General features: G+C 34.8%; 3 protein-coding genes across 3 annotated transcripts; 2 read left to right on the top strand and 1 right to left on the bottom strand.

The window, feature by feature from the left end:
• Positions 1-390: 390 nt before the first annotated feature.
• On the top strand, positions 391-3,101 carry LOC129876474 (regulatory protein NPR5-like). The gene is made up of 2 exons (XM_055951925.1): positions 391-1,118; positions 1,946-3,101. Exons 1-2 carry the CDS (start codon positions 633-635, stop codon positions 2,924-2,926), a joined length of 1,467 nt encoding a protein of 488 aa, XP_055807900.1. The 5' UTR covers positions 391-632; the 3' UTR covers positions 2,927-3,101.
• A 4,984-nt stretch (positions 3,102-8,085) lies between these two features.
• On the bottom strand, positions 8,086-16,512 carry LOC129876073 (L-galactono-1,4-lactone dehydrogenase, mitochondrial). The gene is made up of 6 exons (XM_055951378.1): positions 15,536-16,512; positions 13,856-14,106; positions 11,596-11,781; positions 10,534-10,948; positions 9,490-9,630; positions 8,086-8,511 (listed from the first exon to the last, which is right to left on the bottom strand). Exons 1-6 carry the CDS (start codon positions 16,154-16,156, stop codon positions 8,353-8,355), a joined length of 1,773 nt encoding a protein of 590 aa, XP_055807353.1. The 5' UTR covers positions 16,157-16,512; the 3' UTR covers positions 8,086-8,352.
• Positions 16,513-17,975: 1,463 nt separating this feature from the next.
• Positions 17,976-20,282, top strand: LOC129877083 (lycopene beta cyclase, chloroplastic). Its single transcript, XM_055952563.1, has one exon. It carries the CDS (start codon positions 18,347-18,349, stop codon positions 19,847-19,849), a length of 1,503 nt encoding a protein of 500 aa, XP_055808538.1. The 5' UTR covers positions 17,976-18,346; the 3' UTR covers positions 19,850-20,282.
• The last annotated feature ends 1,372 nt before the right edge of the window (positions 20,283-21,654 follow it).

The raw sequence follows: 21,654 nt of genomic DNA on the forward strand, positions 1-21,654 counted from the left end.
AGTTATATGACCAAACGAGCACTAAATGATCCCCGGATGCATATAACTTAAACCCTATATTGCTTGTTTGGTTGGAGAATAAGTTATCTCGAAATTAATTATTGCAGGATTGTTATTCCGCCTTCAATACGGAAAAAAATAACACTATAATTTTAAAATAACTAGTCTCAAGATAAATTAGTAAATTACCCAAATTTTCTTTCAAATAAACATAAATTAAAATCGTCTTAAAATTAATTATTCCATTACTAATTATCCTGTGTCCCTCATACCAACCGAAACTCCATCAGTATTATCTCTTCATTTCCTTTCTTTTGTTAAATAAATACCCCAATGGCCAAAGAATAGCCAACCATATTGCAACCCCACTCCCCTACCCACCCCCAGTCTCATAAAAATATCTAATCACACAACACAACAGAAGAAACACCATAGGTAGAGAATCTCACAACAAATAACATGTACTGTTGATAAGTACTACTTAGCTTCTCTTCATCATCTAATTACATAGAAAGAAAAAACAATACAAATATATCCACCAAATGAAGTAAAAGCCACTAAGCTTTTTCCTATTACACCTTCAAATTTTTCACTATCTTTTTTCCTCACTATTTTTTTTTCCACAAATTAATATGACTCCTGAAGATTCCTTAAGAACCCTCTCTTTAGATTATCTAAATCTCCTCATCAATGGTCAAGCTTTTAGTGATGTTACTTTTAGCGTTGAAGGCCGTTTAGTACATGCTCATAGATGCATCTTAGCTGCAAGGAGCCTCTTCTTTCGCAAATTCTTTTGCGGGCCGGAGTCGTCTTCTATTTCCGGCCCGCGGTTGGGCTCGTTCGGCGCTGGCGGGCTAGCCTCGTTGTCGAGGGGTCCAACAACAAGTTGTTCACAGGTGATACCTGTGAACACGGTAGGGTATGAGGTGTTTTTCTTGATGTTGCAATTTTTGTATAGTGGACAAGTTTCAATTGTGCCACAAAAACTTGAACCAAGGCCTAATTGTGGTGAAAGAAGCTGTTGGCATACACATTGCACTGCAGCCGTTGATCTTGCACTTGATACACTTACAGCCGCTAGATCTTTTGGTGTTGAACAACTTGCTTTGCTCACTCAGGTTCTTTTTTTTTCTTTTTTTTTTGGTGTTTTTTCATTGAAGTTTGTAAAATTGATCTTAGAGAAATTTAGTAATTGTAGTTATGTTGCTTGGATTCTTCAAAAGTGTCAACGGTGCATGCTGAATTCTTCAAAAATAGTTTATTTTTGAAGAATTCGACACCGGCATCAACAATGAAGAGTCTGTGCAACTTAGTTTAGTAGTACTTGTTTCTCTTCTTTTTTTCCTAGGTTTCTTTAACAGAATCACCAGATCCAAAAAATTTCTATTAGTACATATTTATCAAATTCAGCCTCTTTGCTTTTTTTTTTTTCCTTTTTCATCTTAATTGGAGTACTATATCTGTAGATTTTTATATATAGTGGAATCTTGATCATAGATGTCTTATCTAACAAGTGTTTTTTTCTTGATTTCATGTAAGATTTTACACTTATTTGGATTGTACTATTATATATGTTTGTGCTAGCTAGGTACTAACTCAAAGGTTTCCAAATTTGGTTCTTGATTTCATTGGTCTTGTCTTTCCAAAGTGGTGATATCAAATCTTTTCCCAAATAGTTGTGTCTACTTTCCTCTTTTAGTTCCAATACAACAGCAAAAGTTGGAATTAATTACTATATTATATGTTAATGTTGAATGAATACTATACCCTACCTAATCACAATTTTTCCACACATTGATCAAACTTCCTTTTTTTTTTCTGTATTTTGATATGAAATGAGATAAAATAAAGAAGTGGAGATTCATATACTGATCTTCAACTTGTTTGGGACTGAGGCGTACATAACTGTTGTTATTTTTATTGACATTATACATTTTACTTGTAGAAGCATTTGGTAAGCATGGTGGAGAAGGCATCAATTGAGGATGTGATGAAAGTTTTAATAGCTTCAAGAAAACAAGACATGCATCAACTTTGGACTACTTGTTCCCATTTGGTTGCAAAATCAGGCCTTCCACCAGAAATCCTAGCGAAACACCTCCCTATTGATGTTGTAGCCAAAATTGAAGATCTCCGTCTCAAATCCTCCATATCACGGAGATCTTTAATCCCTCATCATCATCACCACCACCAGCATCAGATGTCCTCGAACATTGAGCTCGAGGAGCAGAAGATCCGACGAATGAGACGAGCGCTAGACTCGTCGGACGTTGAACTTGTCAAACTTATGGTAATGGGAGAAGGCCTAAATCTTGATGAATCGCTCGCCTTACATTATGCCGTTGAAAATTGCAGCCGCGAAGTTGTGAAAGCCTTACTCGAGCTCGGCGCAGCTGATGTTAATTATCAGGCCGGGCCGAGCGGTAAAAGCCCGTTACATTTAGCGGCCGAAATGGTCTCACCCGACATGGTTGCGGTTTTACTAGATCATCATGCTGACCCGAATGTTCAAACAGTGGATGGGACCACTCCTCTCGATATTCTCCGAACCCTAACTTCGGATTTTTTATTCAAAGGTGCTATCCCGGGTCTAACTCATATCGAACCGAATAAGTTAAGACTTTGCCTCGAGCTCGTTCAATCCGCCGCGATGGTAATTTCCCGAGAGGAAGGGGAAGCGCATAATAATCCGTCTTCGGAGAACATGTATACACATGTTCGCGAAGATCATAGTTCGAGTACGAGCAGTGGAAACAACTTAAATTTGGATTCAAGAATGGTGTATTTAAATCTTGGTGCAAATGTAGCTCATCATCAAATGGCATGCAAAATGAATACTAATGAAGGTGATCATGATTGCAGAAGTAGCCACAGTAATCAGAATCCATCAACAATGTACCACCATCATCATTCTCATGAGTATTAATTTATTAATTATTTAGCCATTTTTATGTTTCAAAAAATACTTTTTTTTTGTTTTGTGTTTCTATCTCTTTTTGATGAACTCTTCTACTTTACAGAGAGATAAGTTGTCTATAATTTCATGGATTTTAGAAACACAAAAAGCAAAAAGGTTGATTACCAAGAAATTAATTAATTAATCTCATGGGATTTTTATATTAGTAATTATTTTGTGTTTTATTCTTTTTCTTTCTAGTATATATACTTGTACTTGTTGAAGTGTGTGACTAGTATTGTATTTGAAAGCTTAATCTGATAGAAAGAAAGAACACGCGTAAATTTATGTTGTCCTTGCATATTGCTTGATTTTTCATTGATGATTTATTACGTGGAAATTCTTTTTGATAATAAATGCGGAGCCTTTTATCAGCTTTGATATCATATTAATAGATAAAATATATTTTTATTTACTTATTGTGTATGTATTGTTGGTTTCTTGTGGGTCTTTTTTTTTAGGGCATGATTTCAGGATGATAATGCAATGTACATTTAACGGTGGATTTGGAATATATTCATCTATATGATGGGACAAGAAAAATTGAGATATTCTAAGATTTTTTTTGATGGAAAGAAGGGACACAGGTCAATCTTTTCAATCCCTGGCCTGTCAACTCCTATAGCTACCTTCTTCTACTTCTTTTATTCTTTCCTTTTTATATGATAGGTTATATGATGTGTTTTCGAGTTTAAATTATATATATATATATGTGAATATGTGAAATGTTTAAACTAATTGGATTATATTTATCTGTTGCAGTTCATAATTTAGAGATGATAATCTTTTAAAAATAGTGCTATATATGTGTGTGTGTGTGTGAGAATATGTGAAATGTTTAAACTAATTGGATTATATTCATCTGTTGCAGTTCATAATTTAGAGACGATAATCTTTTGAAAACAGTGTTTCTATCTCAGAGAAGTAGTAATAACACCTGTGTACACTTTACTCTCTTCGTTCCTCACTTGGTGAGATTTCACTGAATATATTGTTATTGTAATAGGTTATTTATTTTATTTTCAATATTATAATATTTCATATTTTAAGAATACTTATATGTAGATATCATTTTGAATTGACTAATATATAAAAATAGTGTATATTGATGGTATATATAACTGCATATATTTTCTGATGTCATGGACAATTTGCAACCAATATTTTTTTCCCTAATAATATATTTATAAAGTACTACGTACCTTTTATTTTAATCACACATTAATTATATATATTTTTTTAGAGTGGTGGGGTTATTTATGTTTCTTAATAAATTGTGATGGTGGGGTTACTTATATATGTTTCTTACCATTTTTAGCTCCTTTTATTCTAATGAGGAAAATGAGCTGGCTCTAAAGCTTTATCAATTTTTTAAAATTATTTTTGCTAATGTATGAGAAATTTGATAGCTAGGTTATATAACGCTATCTTCTTTTAAAAAAATTGTAGTATTTTATGTGAAGGATATGATTTAGCTTTAGAAAATATGGTTGGTTGTCTTGCATGAATGCAAAAAAGTGAGTGTGACTATTTTTCTAATTATATTAAAGTTCTTGGCTTCTCAATATATTTATCTTCGATCTCTTTTTTTGTCTCTTGCTTCCCTTTATTAAGCACAAAAAAAATAATTGGAATTCTAAGCCTTTTAAAGTGGTATCTCAATAAAATAATTAAATGGAAAATGAAAAATGTAAGCCTTTGTGGTAAAACCTAGCTAATTAGGACAATTAGCTAAAGGTTTTATCATAGAAGAAAATTTTGGAGCACTAGTAAACTTATGTATTGATTTAACTTATAGGTTAGAGATCAAGCCGTGAAAGCAGTCACTAACCTTTGTGTTAGGGTAGACTGTTTATATCATACCCCTTAATCATAATAATGCATCCATTCTCTGCTAATTTCAAAGCATGTCCCAATCAACGTGAAATGCTTCGAACACGATTCAATATCCACATAGGTCTCACCATCGTGTGTGAAAGTGAAACTATAGCTATATGTAGAGTGTAAAACTTTGAGTGGTTATACATCACTATTTCTTTGATTAGGATTAAAGAGTTATATGATCTTGACATGAAACTTTGGAGAATTATTACTCTAACAGTGATCATGATCTTCACTTCAAAACTTTGGAGAATAATTACTTTATACATATGAATGATCTTTTAAGGAATTCAGAGTCCTTAAAATCTCAAATTTCACAAGAACTAGATTTTGTGGATTCGTGGACTCTATGTTCATATGTACATGTTCTTTTAAGATTAGTCTAAGCTAAGGTTAATTTAGAAAGCGCATTCATATAAGGTTAGTATTTATTAGTATTCTTGTTTTAATTTATGTGGAGATGTTTGACTGAACACAAGATTTTTAAGAAAGAAATTTGTGTCAGTTGAATATTCTAACTTACAAAATGATGATTAAGATATTTCTAAAATTTGTGTGTCACGTCAATATCGGGTGTCCACCAGACACAGTGGAAGAACGAGTTGTGGTGTGTAGATGTGCATTCTCAAAATTGGAATATTTAGTTGCTATTTGAAGCCAAGTTAAGATGTTTATCTATGTATTATGCATTTTTTTTGGCTTAGTTTCATGTATGAGTGTCAAACTGACTAATGTTCGGCGTGAATTCAGACATATAATAAGGAAAACATCTTCTTTTTCTTCTACTGCTGCTGCTAGTGCCATCACCATCTCTACACTTTTTGTCTAAAGTTAAAGAACAGAAGAGAAGAGAAAAGAAAGTGAAAGCTTAGCCTGGAAATTGAAGTCCTTTCTTTTATGGAAAAGAAATTTGTGGGGTTGACGTTTTATGGATTTAAATTATTTAAGATATGATTATTTAGTAATTTTTTATATTAATTTATGTGACATAATTTGAATAGGCATTCTTTAAGCTTCTATCTGCCTCATTTGATGAGACCCTAAGTCTCGTTATTTTTGTTTTCTATGTCACGTCTTAACCTGGTTAAAAAATAATTTTGTTTAACAGATTAGTAAGAAAGAATATCACATAAATTAATACGAAATGAATAAATTTTCAAGAGTTGTCCTTTGTGGTTTTCTTTTCCTTTCTCTTTAAGGATGTGTCCTCATAAATCATGACATAACTAGTGGACGGACATGTTTGAAATGACTGGACAATAAAAATTAAAGTTTCTTTATCTATAATTGCTTCTTTTTCATCTATATTCCTTTAATCCATGCATATTAATTAAGGAAATTTAATATGGTGTAATTTATTTGGTGATCATATTTATAAACTAGAAATTATTTACATTGTGATGAAATGATTATAATAACTTTTAGTATCAGCTTCTTGATTTTGTCAGTCATGTTAAACTTTTCATGATTTATCCAATCCTAAGAGCTGGTAGTTCTGTCAATGTGTGTTAGTGTTTTTTAGTAATTTTTTCCATAAAACTAATGATGCAACCATTTTCTTTTTCATTGTTAATAAAAATTGTCATTCATATTACCAGCTTTTTTACACACAAGTTTCAATTTCTTGAGAAAGCAAAACAACTTTTAAGTGAATTGTTAATATATGGGAAAAGGCATAAATTCTCCGGAAGTTATATTGAAAAGTCAGTTACATACTTAAACTATCATGGCGATTTATTACACACCTAAACTATCTAAAAGTGAATTTATTACCCATTGAACGCATAACACCACTCGCATAGTATTTGATGTATTACACTTGCTGCCACGTTAGTGCCACATCATCACCACGTCATCGTCGTCTCAGAAATTATAATTTTTTATATTTTTTTCTTCTCTTTTCTTTATTGATTAACTTTTCTTTTCTTAACTATATTTTATACTAATTAACTCCTAATTAATTATTAACTATCCATTTGATTTTTTATATTTTTTTCTTTTATTTTATTTTCTTTTATTAACTATATTTTATACTAATTAGCTCCCAATTGATTATTAACCACCCATATGATTTTTTATATTTAATTTCTTTTCTTTTCTTTATTAATTAACTTTTCTTTTATTAACTATATTTTATAATAATTAACTCTTAATTAATTATTAACTATCCATCCGATTTTTTATATTTTTTTCTTTTCTTTATTAATTAACTTTTCTTTTATTAACTATATTTTATACTAATTAACTCCTAATTAATTATTAACCACCCATCCGACCCCACCCCCCCCAAACCCCAATCGTCTTCTCCACCAAAATGGAGAGAAGAATTCTTTTCTTAATGGGTTTTGAAAGAAAAAAAATCAAGATTCAAAATGGGGAGTGAATAGAGGTAGATGTAAAGAAGAGGAGGGTAGGTAGGTTTGAAGAAGAAAGAATGTGGGGGTGGGTGATTTTGTTTTTATTTTTTTTTTACTTTAATGGATTTTGAAAGAAAAAAAAATCAAGATTCAAAATGGGAGTGAATAGAGGTGGATGTAAAGAAGAAGAGGGTAGGTAGGTTTGAAGAAGAAAGGATGTGGGGGTGGGTGATTGTGTTTTTTAAATTTTTTTACTTTAATGGATTTTGAAAGAAAAAAAATCAAAATTCAAAATGAGAATAAATGAAGGTGGGTGTAAAGAAGAAGAGGGTAGATAGGTGTGAAGAAGAAAAAATTTGGAGGATGGAGCGATTTTGTTTTTTTAATTTTTTTTTTACTTTACAAAATTTCTGACGCGCTACTCCTTTTTTCGCCACGTCAGTTGTAGGGGATAATGATTTAACTTTTAGATAATTTAGGCGTGTAATAGATCGTCATGATAGTTTAAGTGTGCAACATGACTTCTCGATATAACTTTAGGGGGGAATTTATTCCTTTTCCCTTAATATAATGAGTAGGTTTAAAAGAAAGAAGTCCAAATTATAGAAATTACTTTGAGAAACAGAATTATGTGATCAATTTTTAAAAAAGAACAATTCACCATTTAATACAACATGTCCATATACACAGACTTTACCTCTACCTTTCGGGTAGAAAAGTCACACAAGTGGGGTGTTGAGAGGGTGGTATATACGCAGCCTTACCAAGGCCAAGGTGAGGTTGTCGGCTCAAGTAAAATATATCAAAATCAAGTATGAAAAAAATATATACTATACTAGTAAAGAAGTCACGCTGAAAATAATGTTGAAAAGTGTAGTATCAACAACAAAATAATAAAACCGATAAATGTATAACAAGTGTTTTATTGAGTAACAATTCTTTGATCAGTACTTTAACACTGGCCTCAAAGCATATACAGTGCATGATAAGCATTATTATAACAATTCCTTCAACTTGACATTCTGAACAACAATTTACAGGACAAAAATTTCTTTGCAAAATATCTGCTTTGGAACAGAAGTGAAGATGAAGATCACTATCGTTAAAATGAACTGATAAGAAGGAGACGTCAACCAACCAAGAATACTGGACAACCAGTTACACGGCCTCAGCGGAAGGGAAGAGCTTCTCAAGCATGTTATTAGATAGGATGCGGTTAGGGTCCAGCTCCTTTCGCGCTTGATTGTATGCATCCACAGGGAATTTCTTCTTTAGCCTTGCCTGCAGAGCTGCAAGCTCTTCCTTGTCCTTTGGAACCTGGAAGTACCATAAAATTAAATGGTAATGCAATACCCTCGATTTTGAGTACCAAATTGTCAACTTAGAGATTTCGCTATCTAGGTTTTCTTTTTTAAATTTAAAAGGGAGTGTCTATGAGCAAAGTTATATGACCGATATTTTCATGACATGTAGACCTAATGTCAGAAGATGCATTGCGCTCGGAAATAAGTAACTATAAGAAAGTTTACTGATGTGCTTCGAGAAAAAGATTTAAGAGAACAGGTGTAAACACCAATTGGGTGTCCCACAACAAGAACTAACTATGTTTGGCAACATCAGTTGCTAGATAGTGTCAAAATACAGAAAGTAAATTTCAAAAAGGATCCAAAAGCCAGAATGTTTCTAGAACTTCAACTGATTTCTTCAGGTTACACTTGGGCAATTTAGAATGATAATGAAGGAACGATCCCCTTGGATGAGCTTATGCTAGATAATAGGCACTACGACAAGATATTTTAGAAGCATGCTTCTCGAGGACGCTTCTACTAACAGGCTGTTTGATGAATTGAATCAGCTCTAGATTATAGAAAAGTTAAAGAAACTAAAGAGTAAAGACCTAGTGCATTGAACAGGTGCAAGAGGATAGTTCGATCTTCCCATCAACTTCTTAGTTCTTCAGAATTGCAAAATAACAATTGAAGGAGCTATAGCTGCAAAGTAGTGGAAGTAGTAGGAGAAATCTAATCTCTTTTATCTTGCAGAGAGTTTCCTCAATAATAATAAAGAACCAATATTCTGATAATTTATCTTTTAGATATTTTCCTTTCACCACACATTTCAATGGATTTTGTAGCAGCATGGAGACATTGCACATTGAACTCTCTTCCCTTGGGGCAACTTGCCCCCATAATAAAGTAAAATAAAATAACAAATGGAAAAAGAGGAACGTTTTGGAACCATATCTGTATGCCCCTATATAACTGGCATAAACAGATCGTGAGAAATAACGCATACCTCAATCTTTGCCCAATGTTCAAAAGCAGAAAAATGATCCCACAACTGTGCTTGTGTCATATGTCTATAGTGGAAGAACTCCTCAGTGATTTGTCTTCTCTGCCGAGCATCCATGGTTGGAAGATACATAATAATTCCAACCTAGCAACATATTGGAAGGGACATAAGTAAATAAGTAATAAAGCTATGCATCAAAATTATCAGGTCTAACAAATAATCACAGATTTGGGTGTAAACAGAAAGAGGACTTCACTTTCTGAATAAAAGGTAATCTAGTATTTAACCAAAACCAAATATAAAGAAGACAAATTAAATTGTGTTTACATAAACTTTATAAAACCCATCCACCCTTGTTTAAGATCTATTTTCCACCTGATATTGTCAGCATTGATTAGCTCATCTAATTATCACCACCCATGGACTCAAAATCATTTTTTTCCTGAAGAAGATGCAGTTGGACCATGGACTTAAATTAGTTCACAACTCACATCATAAAAACAAATATTTGCATGCATTATGTGCTGAGATCCAGTTGTGAACCCCCCAAAAAAGCCCCCAACCACAATGACAGTGTACATGACAGCCCAATCAAAAGCAAAGTAAAAGAAGACGCTAGTGAGAATATATCCAACTGCTAAGCAAAAGCTAAAAGCAGATAAGACGCTACTAAAAATCACTATTTTCCCATTGAAATTTCCCGTTGAAAAATTTCAACATTCAGTGGCTATTCCCCCGGATATTTTGATTGAATCAATGAGAAAAGAAAAAATAGTAGTGTTTTCACACGGAAAAATTAGGAAGCTTCCTAATATTTCAATGACAATCTGCTTCCCACCATGAGTTTTCCCAATGAACTAGTTCGGTGGGGGAAATCGTGATTTACAAAACAAATTTCCATTGATTCGCAATGGGAAAAACCTTTGTTTCTAGTAGTGAGAGAAAAAATCCATCATGGTTTTATATTTCATTTATAATTAGGCTCCGGAGTAAAGGACTTCTTTTCATATAAGGAACGCATAGATTCACAAGCTAACAAAAGATTACCCATGAGAATATATCATCATCCGCTGAGCTATAAGCTGGACTCATTCGACTTTTGCTGCAAGCAGTCCATCTCTGCTCTATAGGTGCAGGGGCAGGTACACTTTCTTTCTCAATGAGCTGCATCAACTCCTCTATGTAATCCAGGTCTTTCATGCTAGGCTTTGACAGTGTTCCTGCAGGGAAACATGTCTCTGATACCCACTGGTGGCCACCACAGTCGAACCCTAAAATTTCATCACTCCAGCCAACTCGATATCCTTCGGATTTCCTCCAGTATTCTGCCTCAGCTTTATTGACTTTAATTACATGCTCCTTGTTGAGAGGATCCATCGCAAGTAATTTATCTCTCAGTTCAGTGAATGATAGTTCATCTATTTCAGGTTCATCTGGAGAACCGGAATCAGCAACTTGACCTCTGTAACAAGTGGTAAGAAATTTATTTAACAAGTAATTAAACATTATTTAAAAAATAGAAACATAGAATCTTCAGCATTTCTCCTGTAGTTTATAGCCAACATCTCTTTTTATGTGGAAAAATCAGACTAGGCGTTTAGTTTAAAATGTTTATTTATTTGTCAATTATACAAGTCATACTGAATTATTTGTAATATTTTGCTTATCAAACAATATTTTTAACTAATTTAGTGTCGTTTTCCTGCATTACTTGTATTCGTCTATTAATGATGAATAAGTATAATATAAGAACATAATTTTAAGGCAGGGATTGAAATTTCAGTCCATTAAGCACAACCTTACAAGTGAGGCTAAGAAGGAATAGCTAAATAAATTCAAATTCTTGCAAATTTATGAATATTTTCAGAACATATCATTACTGCAAGTGTCTTAATCTTTACAACTACCTTATATTAGTCCATCAAAGTATATTATTTTGCCTATCCCCTTTCAGGAAAAGGTCCAACGCATAAAGGGGCTCCTTCTCATTATACGAGAATAGCTGAAACTACATGGGAAAGTTCTTCCAACAGCAGAACATCGTGCAGAAATGCCAGGAAAAAGATGTTCTGAAATATGGTTTTACAGGCCAGTTCAGTGCCACCATACCTGTACTTAGTCAACGACTCCTGATAGAGATCTCGTACATGCTGCAAGGCTTCTTCTGTAGTATATTTAGGTTTATTCTTTGGTGGACCTTGCCACTTAGATATAGGATTGCATGTCACAACCACAACTGCATCAGTATATGGAATGTACAAGTATTTGACATGCTTGTTCTGAGATAGGAATTTCCTGAAGTAATGACATGTTAGAGGCATTATTTCACAAGCGAAGGAACTAAGTAAATATATGTGCTTTACCATACTATGCATGTGAAGCATGCATCATCATTAGCAACAAACTGCTATAATAACATATTTATATAGGTGCAACAAACCATCAGCATTAACATTGAGAAGGTGAAAAAAAACTTCAACTACATTCCAATTTCCAGGGTAGGCTAAAAAGTACACTTGATAAAACCGAGAAGGCAGGATAAACTCCATTGGAGCAACCACTGGTCAGCTTCCATTCAAGACCAGGAAACACTAGATGAGATTTAACTGAGATACCTAGATTTTCTCAATACTGCAGTTTGAATGGGTACATCGGTTATCGACAATAACTAGAAAGTTGTTTTACTTTTACAAGAAATTTCCAGAAGTTGTTTTGTACTGGATTTTGTCTACTACAAGATGCACCAGTCAGTGCACAATATGAGATAAATAAATTGCTCACCTATAAGAGACTAAAACTCTCACTCTATAGTCTCATTATTCCTTTCAGCAACTACCCTACCACTTATATTTATCTCTCTTTCAAGTTTCACGACTCTTCTCCAACATTTTATTTCTTTCTCATTATTCATCTTTGGTAAAGTTGTTGCCATGTGACCAGGAGGTCACGGGTTCAAGCCTTGGAAACAGCCTCTGGCAGAAATGCAAGGCAAGGCTGCGTACAATAGACCCTTGTGGTCAGGCCCTTCCCCGGACCCCGCGCATAGCGGGAGCTTTAGTGCACCGGGCTGCCCCTTTTATTCATCTTTGTTTATCTTCCGTCCTCTCTCAGACGTTCTAGCCCACAAATACAGAAGATACTAATGAGATTGAGCAGCAACAACATACCCGGTGTAATCCCACAACTGAGAGAGTAGCATTATTATTATTTCGAATAATTGTCGTGTCGTGGCCAGCCTGCCTGCACCTCAACTAATTTTGAAGGTATCTGCTACCTCCCACCAACACGGTTCTAGGTAACTCTCTACCAAGTTCAAGAATGATGAGAAGAAACCACCTGGTATTTTGCTTCGTTGGGATTTGAACCTGAAATCTCATGGTTTTCCACCCACTTCTTTGACCACTAGGTCACATCCATGGGTGCAACAGAGATGTATATTATTGTGCATCTTCTAAGTGCATATCAATATAATTTACTTACTTCGTCATCAAAGCAAAAATTAAAGCTTATAGTTCTACTTGTATGTGGACTGAGCAGCAAGAAAATCAAAAGATGTGCAAATTCAACTATCCTTGATTCTAAAAACTACTCCATCTGTCGCATTTTATGTGACGGTGTTGAATGGACACGAAGTTTAAGAAAGAAATGAAGACTTTAGAAACTTGTGTTCTAAAGCAAGTCATAGACATATTTATCGCTATAAATCGTCTCATAAGGGATCAAACATATTGAGGAGGCGCTTTCACAAAAGCCAATAGCCGATGGCTGATGTTATTAACCTAACTTCTTTATCTACTTGAAAAGTTGATGGGTCAAGCTATTATCTATATCAATTGAAAAAAAGAACAGAAAAATGGATGTTGAAATTCACATTTGACAGGGAGTTTGAGAAGAATCTATTGAAAGGAGTTGAATGAAAAGGAGTTTAGAATGGTCACTGCAGTGAGATTTGTGGAGCTAAGATCGAGCAAGCTCGAATTGACATAGAAAATGGGAAGTTTTAAAGTCAAATATTTCAAAATATAGAAAGATGTCATTCTTTTTGGGACAGACTAAAAAGAAAAATGTGACACATAAAATGGGACAAAGGAAGTAGTTTCTTTTCCTTTTTTACGAGCAATCCTTGTTTCACAAATCACAAATACACAAGCATATGTCTCTCACAATAATACCAAAAAAAAAAAAAATATTTTCCATGAGATCCCTAGTGCTAAGTTTTGGGATGGCTGCAAATCGCTAGCTTGGATACATCAATATTAACAGGTAACAAGCTCTTTATAAACAAGACCCTCCAAGAAGGTCCAATGTAACAACTATGAGAGCTTCTCAATAGGGAAAACAAATCACTGAAGAAAAAGCAAATATTTACTTGTGATTTTTCTTGATATCTTTCATGTTAGACAGGAAAGTATGTTCTACAAGCTCCTGCCTCTCAACACACTGAAGAGTGACTTCTGCAACCACACCAAGTCCCCCAAGTCCACATCGAGCTATATAAAAGAGCTCTGGATCTTTCTCTTTTGAAATTTCTATGGTGCCCTTGGCGGGGGTAACCAATTTCATGCTTATGACTTGCTCATCAATTGGAGGCAACCTGGCACCAGTGCCATGGGCACCAACCTAACAATTTGAATTCAAAGGAACAAAAGCTTTAGAATTTCCCCAATCAATCCTCAAAAAAAAAAAAAAACATCTGACAAATCAATAAATCAAGTAACTGCAAGTTGGAATAATGTAGAAACTTCAAACAAGTAGCAAAAAGCAGATGCTGTCCTTGACACAACATGGAATGAAACGGAACCAGCCTGAACATTTTTTCTTTGATTGATCATGCAAAAGTTAGCTTTTTTATTTACATAGGCAGATGTACACCAAGATAGTACTGTATTAAGTGTACAGAATACATGCATAAACTCATCATGTCACCAAATCTAGAGACAACTTTTTGGCCACCACAAAACAGTTAGTATACAGCTAAGTTATAATCTATACACAGGGACAACTTCTCCCTCAAAAGCATCCATTATTTCTCCAAGCCAAAGTGTTGTCACTATGCAAATGTAGCATACCAGGACTCAAACAGTCTTTGGAACTCTACTTGAATTGTAAACCTAGAGAAAGCATAACTATACATGTATAGGCCATAATTAAAACTTCAGCACTAGCACAAATTATGCAAAGCATTATAAAACATATACCCCACTACAGCCTCAAAAATTGTCACTCCCTCAGTCAATTTTCCTAGTTTTGATTGGAGATGAGAATTAAGACAAATGTAGCAACTTGAAATAATTAAAATAAAGAGCGAATTGAAAACCAAAGACGCGCCCACTACGTTGTCTTCTCTTGGAACTAAAAACTTAATTTAGAAGTATAAAAGAGGCTAAAATGACCAGTCAACCACGCCTTAATCAGGCTATACGAATTATTGTCCATTTTGCTCCATTTGAACCCGTTTCTTTCCAATATGCAATAATTCATGTTCCCTAAAAATACAAGCTTAAACATTTTCTACTCCATTTCATTTTAAAAAAACGGCTTATACATTTTTTACTGCCATACAAATTTCTAGCAAGATTATAATGACTTCTAGGAATCATTGGACCTAATGTAAGCTTGTCAACATGAACCATAAAAGGGCAGCCCGGTGCACTTAAGCTCCCGCTATGCGCAGGGTCCGGGGAAGGGCCCGACCACAAGGGTCTGTTAATTAAATCACATGTAAAGGAGAAATTTTGGAACGGAAACATTATGTATTTTAGTTAACCCTCTAATTATCTAAATTGACTAATCCCTCTATTTGAATTTCTTTATCCAGTTTTGACTTGGCAACTGGTTTAAGAAAGTAAAACTTTTAATCTTAAAGATATGTAGAATGTACCCACATATACTTCAATCTTGTGGTATTAAACATGTCACGAGGAAAATTGAAATTTGAAGAGACCTCAAAAAAAGGAAAGATGCAATCTTTAAGACAAACAAATTGAAACAGAGGGAGTAATCCACAAGAAATTTGTATAAAACATCCAGGAACAAATCAATAAATCACCTGAACAATGCCACCAATCTGCTGTTCTCTTATAGAAGCAAAGTTCTGAAGCGTAATCCCATACTCCTTAATCTCATCCACAAGCTGCTGAACCCGAATCCCAGCTTGAACAGTAACCCTTTTTTTCTCCTTATCCACACTCAAAATCTTATCCATTAACGCCAAACTCACCATCCCAGCTCGAGTTAACCCAATCCCATTCGGCGATAAACCCGACCCGACTGGCCGGATCTTATGCTTCTTTACATTCGCTTCCTTCACTATCCCTTCAAGCTCTTCAATTGACTCGGGTTGCAAAAAAGTCCGAGTCCGAACCTCGTGGGTACCACTCCAATTAGACACCGTGTGTAGATCATCGGGTAACGGAGCGTAGCGAAATAGCTGAGCTTTTTTGTCCCTCGCGTTTTCCGAGAATGGGAAGGAATAATATGTGGCGGCACCAGAACCTAAGAGGAGAAGTGTGTAGCCGATGTATTTACGGAGCTCGGCGTCGGAAGACGGCGGTCCCGGCGATGATGAAAACGGACGGGGATTGAAGATTGGGAATTGGGGATTATGACGGCCGCGATGGCGGTGGAGAAGAGATTGAAGAGATCGTTTGGAAGTGAGGGAACGGAGCATTTGAACGGCGTCGTTTTGATGGGGGGTTTGAGGAGATTTTAGTGGGGAACTGTGGACTGAGAAATGAAGAAGAAGGAAAAGATGAAATGTGGAAGTATTATTTCTTCATGATTTTTATGGCTTACAAGTTTTACTATGGAAAAAATGGGACCATAGTCCTTAATGGATGATGTTGACTAGGTAAAGCCCAGGAAAACGAGCTCTATCGAAAAAATATATAGGATTTTTGTATTTCAGACATATCATTTGAGAGATTCTTCGCCCAATTAATCTCATCATTCTTATGATTAAGATGACTTTCCACCTCAATCAATTCAACTACCCTGTGATTAAGATGACATTGACTCTCTTAAAATCTTTCTTTTAACGCAGAATCTACAGGTGATCCTCTAAAGTTGGCATTAATTTTTTATTTAGATATCTTTACTAGGTTTTGTTCATTTTAGACTCTTCAAATAAGGTTTCGATGTGTCATTTTAACATTTTTTTTACAATCACCCAAATATCTAAGTGTATGTATTACATTCGTTGATAACATGTCAAAATGGTGAATTAAATGAAGATACGTGACATATATATATATATCAAAAATAATTCTCCTATAATGACTTTTGAATAGAAAAAAATGATCAATAACTTGATGACACGTGATATTTTTTATCCAAATAATAATTAAAAAAAATTAACAATTTCCATTAACCCCCTACCCTCCCAATAGTCTCTCCTTCTCCAACGTCACCCACCCCGACCCCTTTCCCACCTCACCAAATCTTCATCTTCCCTCATTCCAACCCTACTCATATCATCTCCAAAAACACTTTAAAAAGAATTTAACTATTTTGAAAATTTTATTTTATAATTTTTTTCTTCTTTACTTCTAAAAATTAGTATTAATAAGCAGTGGAAGAAAACAAAATCAATTATCGTATGTGCGAAGGAATCAGAATTCATGAAGAACGATTTGTGGATCTATAAGTTACTAAATCTACTAAAAAAAATTGATTATATGAAGATGTCTATAAAATGATTTGGAGAATTTTAAAAAAAATTATCGATGTTTTTCAAATTATTTCGAGGTAGAAGAAGACAATAAAACAAGAAAAGGTGTTTAAGCTTGAGGAAATCTCGTGGCATTCGAATTCACTTTATATTTGATATCATCAAATCTATTTCACAATGGATGAAAAATGGTAGCTAGAAAATGGAGAAGAAGAAGAACAGAAAAAAATAAAAAAAAAATATTTTTTTAATAAATAAAACGTTCTTCACATGCTCAAAATGGATGTAGCACACGCAATGTGTCAAGTCAGCACAAAATATCAAAATAACACATCGGAGCTTTGCTTGAGGTATCTAAAATGAACAAAGCTTAATTAAAATGTCGAAGTAAAAATTGGTGCCAACTTTAAAGGGTCACCGATAGATTCCACCTTCTTTTAATGGTTAAATTCATTGTATTTATTTAATATTGAACAAATTTGTTCTCAATTTTAAATTTCAAAATCTTAAGCATTGGAACTTTTTGGCTTTCTTTCTTTTCTTTAAACCAATGAGAGATTGGAAAGGGCTGTACATCTTTCGTTTGCGATAAATATTTTAGCCTTGTCCATTAATTTCTATTTTATTCTATTCATGATTGAAAATGTAAATTTTACTACTAATGAGGATATAATTTGACAAAAAATATAACTAAATGGGTAATACATATCCAAATGACCTTTGCCCCATGCCACTCCCCACCACCCCCTCCCTCCCTCCCCCCACCCAAAAAAAGAGGAGAGATATCAGAAATAATTGAAATAGATAGCAACTTTGGTGGGTATTAATGTATTATCACCATAGGCACAGACAAAACATTATTGTTTTTCAATTCAAAGGCCAGTCTCATGTTCACCACAAGCATATCCTCTACCAGCACCAGAATTTTGCTGTAAATTTTTATAACAACAAAAGGATGAGATTTCTTTATGTAACCTCACTGTCTTCATGGTGAGCACTTACTCGAGAGCTTCTTTCAATTGTAATTCATTTTTATATGGCTAATCTTGAGAAATTTCTTAAGATCCTTTTCATTTTCTAGATTATTAGATAAACTATTGGTTCTAGTTTGATGTTCAGAATTGAATATTAGCGAACTTTCTTGAAATCCTATTTGTACTTTCAAGAACCTTTGAACCCCTGTTGAAAACTATGGATACATTATTGAAAACCCCTAATAAGCTTGAGTTTCTGCAACCCCTTCATGGATTTTCTGTTAAAGCTAGCTCCTTTAGCTCTGTAAAGCCTCAGAAGGTTGGTTTTAGGAAATTTTGTGAGAATTGGGAAAGAGGGGTTTGTGTTAAAGCTAGTAGTAATACCCTTTTGGAGCTTGTACCTGAGATAAAGAAGGAAAATCTTGATTTTGAGCTTCCTATGTATGACCCTTCAAAAGGGCTTGTTGTAGATCTAGCTGTGGTTGGGGGTGGACCTGCTGGGCTTGCTGTTGCACAGCAGGTTTCGGAGGCTGGACTATCGGTTTGCTCAATTGACCCGTCCCCTAAATTGATATGGCCTAACAACTATGGTGTTTGGGTGGATGAATTTGAGGCCATGGATTTGTTGGATTGCCTTGATGCAACCTGGTCAGGTGCTGTTGTTTATGTCGATGATGATAGAACTAAGAATCTTGATAGACCTTATGGAAGGGTTAATAGGAAACAGTTGAAGTCGAAAATGATGCAGAAATGCATACTAAATGGTGTTAAATTCCACCAAGCCAAAGTTATAAAGGTAATTCATGAGGAAGCTAAATCTTTGCTGATTTGCAGTGATGGTGTGACTATTCAGGCAACAGTGGTTCTTGATGCAACGGGATTCTCTAGATGTCTTGTTCAGTATGATAAGCCATATAATCCGGGGTATCAAGTAGCTTATGGAATATTGGCGGAAGTGGAGGAACATCCCTTCGATACAAGTAAGATGCTTTTCATGGATTGGCGAGATTCCCATCTGAATAATAATATGGAGCTGAAGGAGAGGAACAGAAAAGTTCCAACTTTTCTCTATGCCATGCCATTTTCATCGAACAGGATATTTCTTGAAGAAACATCCCTTGTAGCTCGTCCTGGATTACGTATGGACGATATCCAAGAAAGAATGGTGGCTCGTCTGAGTCACTTGGGTATAAAAGTTAAGAGCATTGAAGAAGATGAGCAATGTGTAATTCCAATGGGAGGCCCCCTTCCGGTAATACCTCAGAGAGTGGTCGGAATTGGTGGTACAGCTGGTATGGTTCATCCTTCAACGGGTTATATGGTAGCAAGGACCTTAGCTGCAGCTCCTGTCGTTGCTAATGCAATAATTCAGTACCTTGGTTCTGATAAGGACCATCTAGGTAATGAGTTATCGGCATCTGTTTGGAAAGATTTGTGGCCCATAGAAAGGAGACGTCAAAGAGAATTCTTTTGCTTTGGTATGGATATTCTTCTGAAGCTTGATTTATCCGCTACAAGAAGGTTTTTCGATGCCTTTTTTGATCTAGAACCACGTTATTGGCATGGCTTCTTGTCATCTCGGCTGTTTCTTCCTGAACTTATGTTTTTCGCGCTGTCCCTTTTTTCTCATGCTTCAAATGCTTCTAGAATAGAGATAATGACAAAGGGAACTGTTCCTTTGGTAACTATGATTAACAATTTGCTACAGGATAAAGAATGACTTATCAGGGATCTTGTTCAATAGTACATCACATGTGTTAGTAACTATTGTGTTGCCATTGTACTTTTTATTCTCATTTCTTCCCTTTTCCGGAGCTTGTAGCAACTAACCAAGAGGGACACTGCTACAATGCCTGCCGATGAGAACACAGGTTTAGTTGGAGCAACAATGATTGCGATGTAAGAGTTCCTGCAGGCAGAATGTTTAGTGGTCTCTAAAATTACAAGAGAAATGGAATGATGTGATGAGAAACTTTTTCCTTTCATTATGTCTCTGTATGAGGACAAACCTGTATGTTTATGTTTATATACACAAGTAAAACTGCAAGTTTGTGAAAGTGTAATTGCAGTTCTAGCATGACTTGAATGTACTGAAACATCCAAAGGATGGTATAGAAACATATATATACAACTTCTTCAGATTCTGATCTCTACTTTGCCTTCCCTTTCTAGCCTTCTTTACCCCCATTCTAAAGTCAACTTTGGCAACAAACGCAAATCCAGGATTTAAACTTGATGGTTTCGACCTTTAAAGATAGCAGTGAACTCATGCTACTTTTGGAATTATGGATTCAGAATCTAATACTTGTGGACATTTTGTGAAAAATACTGAGTTCGGTTAAACCTTTAGCTCTTGCACTACATTCACCAACCACAAAGTAGTCTCATTTCTGTCCTCCACAAGACAAACCTGATTTTTCCTCCATTTTGCCATGAAACTGTCGAGACATACTTGAAATATCTGGATCACTTCTTGAAAGAAGAATTGATTGTGGAATGTAGTCTGCATAAATGTAAAGCAAAGAACTCTTCTTTAACTTCTTGTATTCTTTCTTTTTACTTGCATTCCTCAGAAGTACATAATTTAGGAACTTGCTGAGGTATTCATGTGCTTTATTTTCTTTGATCACAAGATAATCAAGAGCTTGAGAATCCAAATGGGGATCTGATTCTCAAGCAAACACAAACCACAAAGTGTTGTTGCCTAAACTAACCTAGCAAGATGCTCTATTCTTTTTGTTTTTTCCTGTCTGTGCTTCTCTCTATGTATAATTGATAGCAAAACTGACATAGAAACATCATTCCTTTTTTATCTATAACCATGGTGTTAAAGTTGCACCTTAACTCATTTTTGCGATATTGCATCATCAAATACATCTGTTTTGAAGAACTTCTAATTAGTAGCTAGACACCATCTTACCCTGAGTGTCTTCATCAAATACATCTATTCGATAGATATGTATATAATACTTTTTAAAAAAAGGCTGAATACATAGATAGGCCCTTGAATTTGGTTGGTTTTTCCTCTCAGGCACCACAACTATGTTGCCTTCCTATTGAACCCCTGAACGATACATAATTTGTACATTTTAAACATTCATTACTGACATTGCATAAAACGTTGTATCACGTTTGAAGAGCGTGAAAAGGATTTAAAGGGGCTGATGTAAAATACATTTTGGGATGTAAAGGGCTGATGTGAAAGCCATTAAACGTGTTATCACGTTTGAAGAGCACGTGAAAAGGAAGACCATTACATCCCAAGGTGGATTCCACATCAGCCCCTTTAAATCCTTCTCAAACGTGATAAAACATTTTATGCAATGTCAACAATGAATGTTTAAAAGTACAAATTATGTATAGTTCAGGAGTTCGATAGGAAGACAGCATAGTTGAGGTGTCTGAGAGAAAAAACCAACCAAGTTTAAGGGCCTATTTATGTGTTCGGCCTAAAAAACACAGTATGTGCATATGTAATATGGCGACAATATACAAGCTGAGTTGTGATAATAAACTGATACCGTT

The sequence above is a fragment of the Solanum dulcamara genome, chromosome 12 (genome assembly GCF_947179165.1).
Source record: "Solanum dulcamara chromosome 12, daSolDulc1.2, whole genome shotgun sequence".
Taxonomy (NCBI): Eukaryota; Viridiplantae; Streptophyta; class Magnoliopsida; order Solanales; family Solanaceae; genus Solanum; species Solanum dulcamara.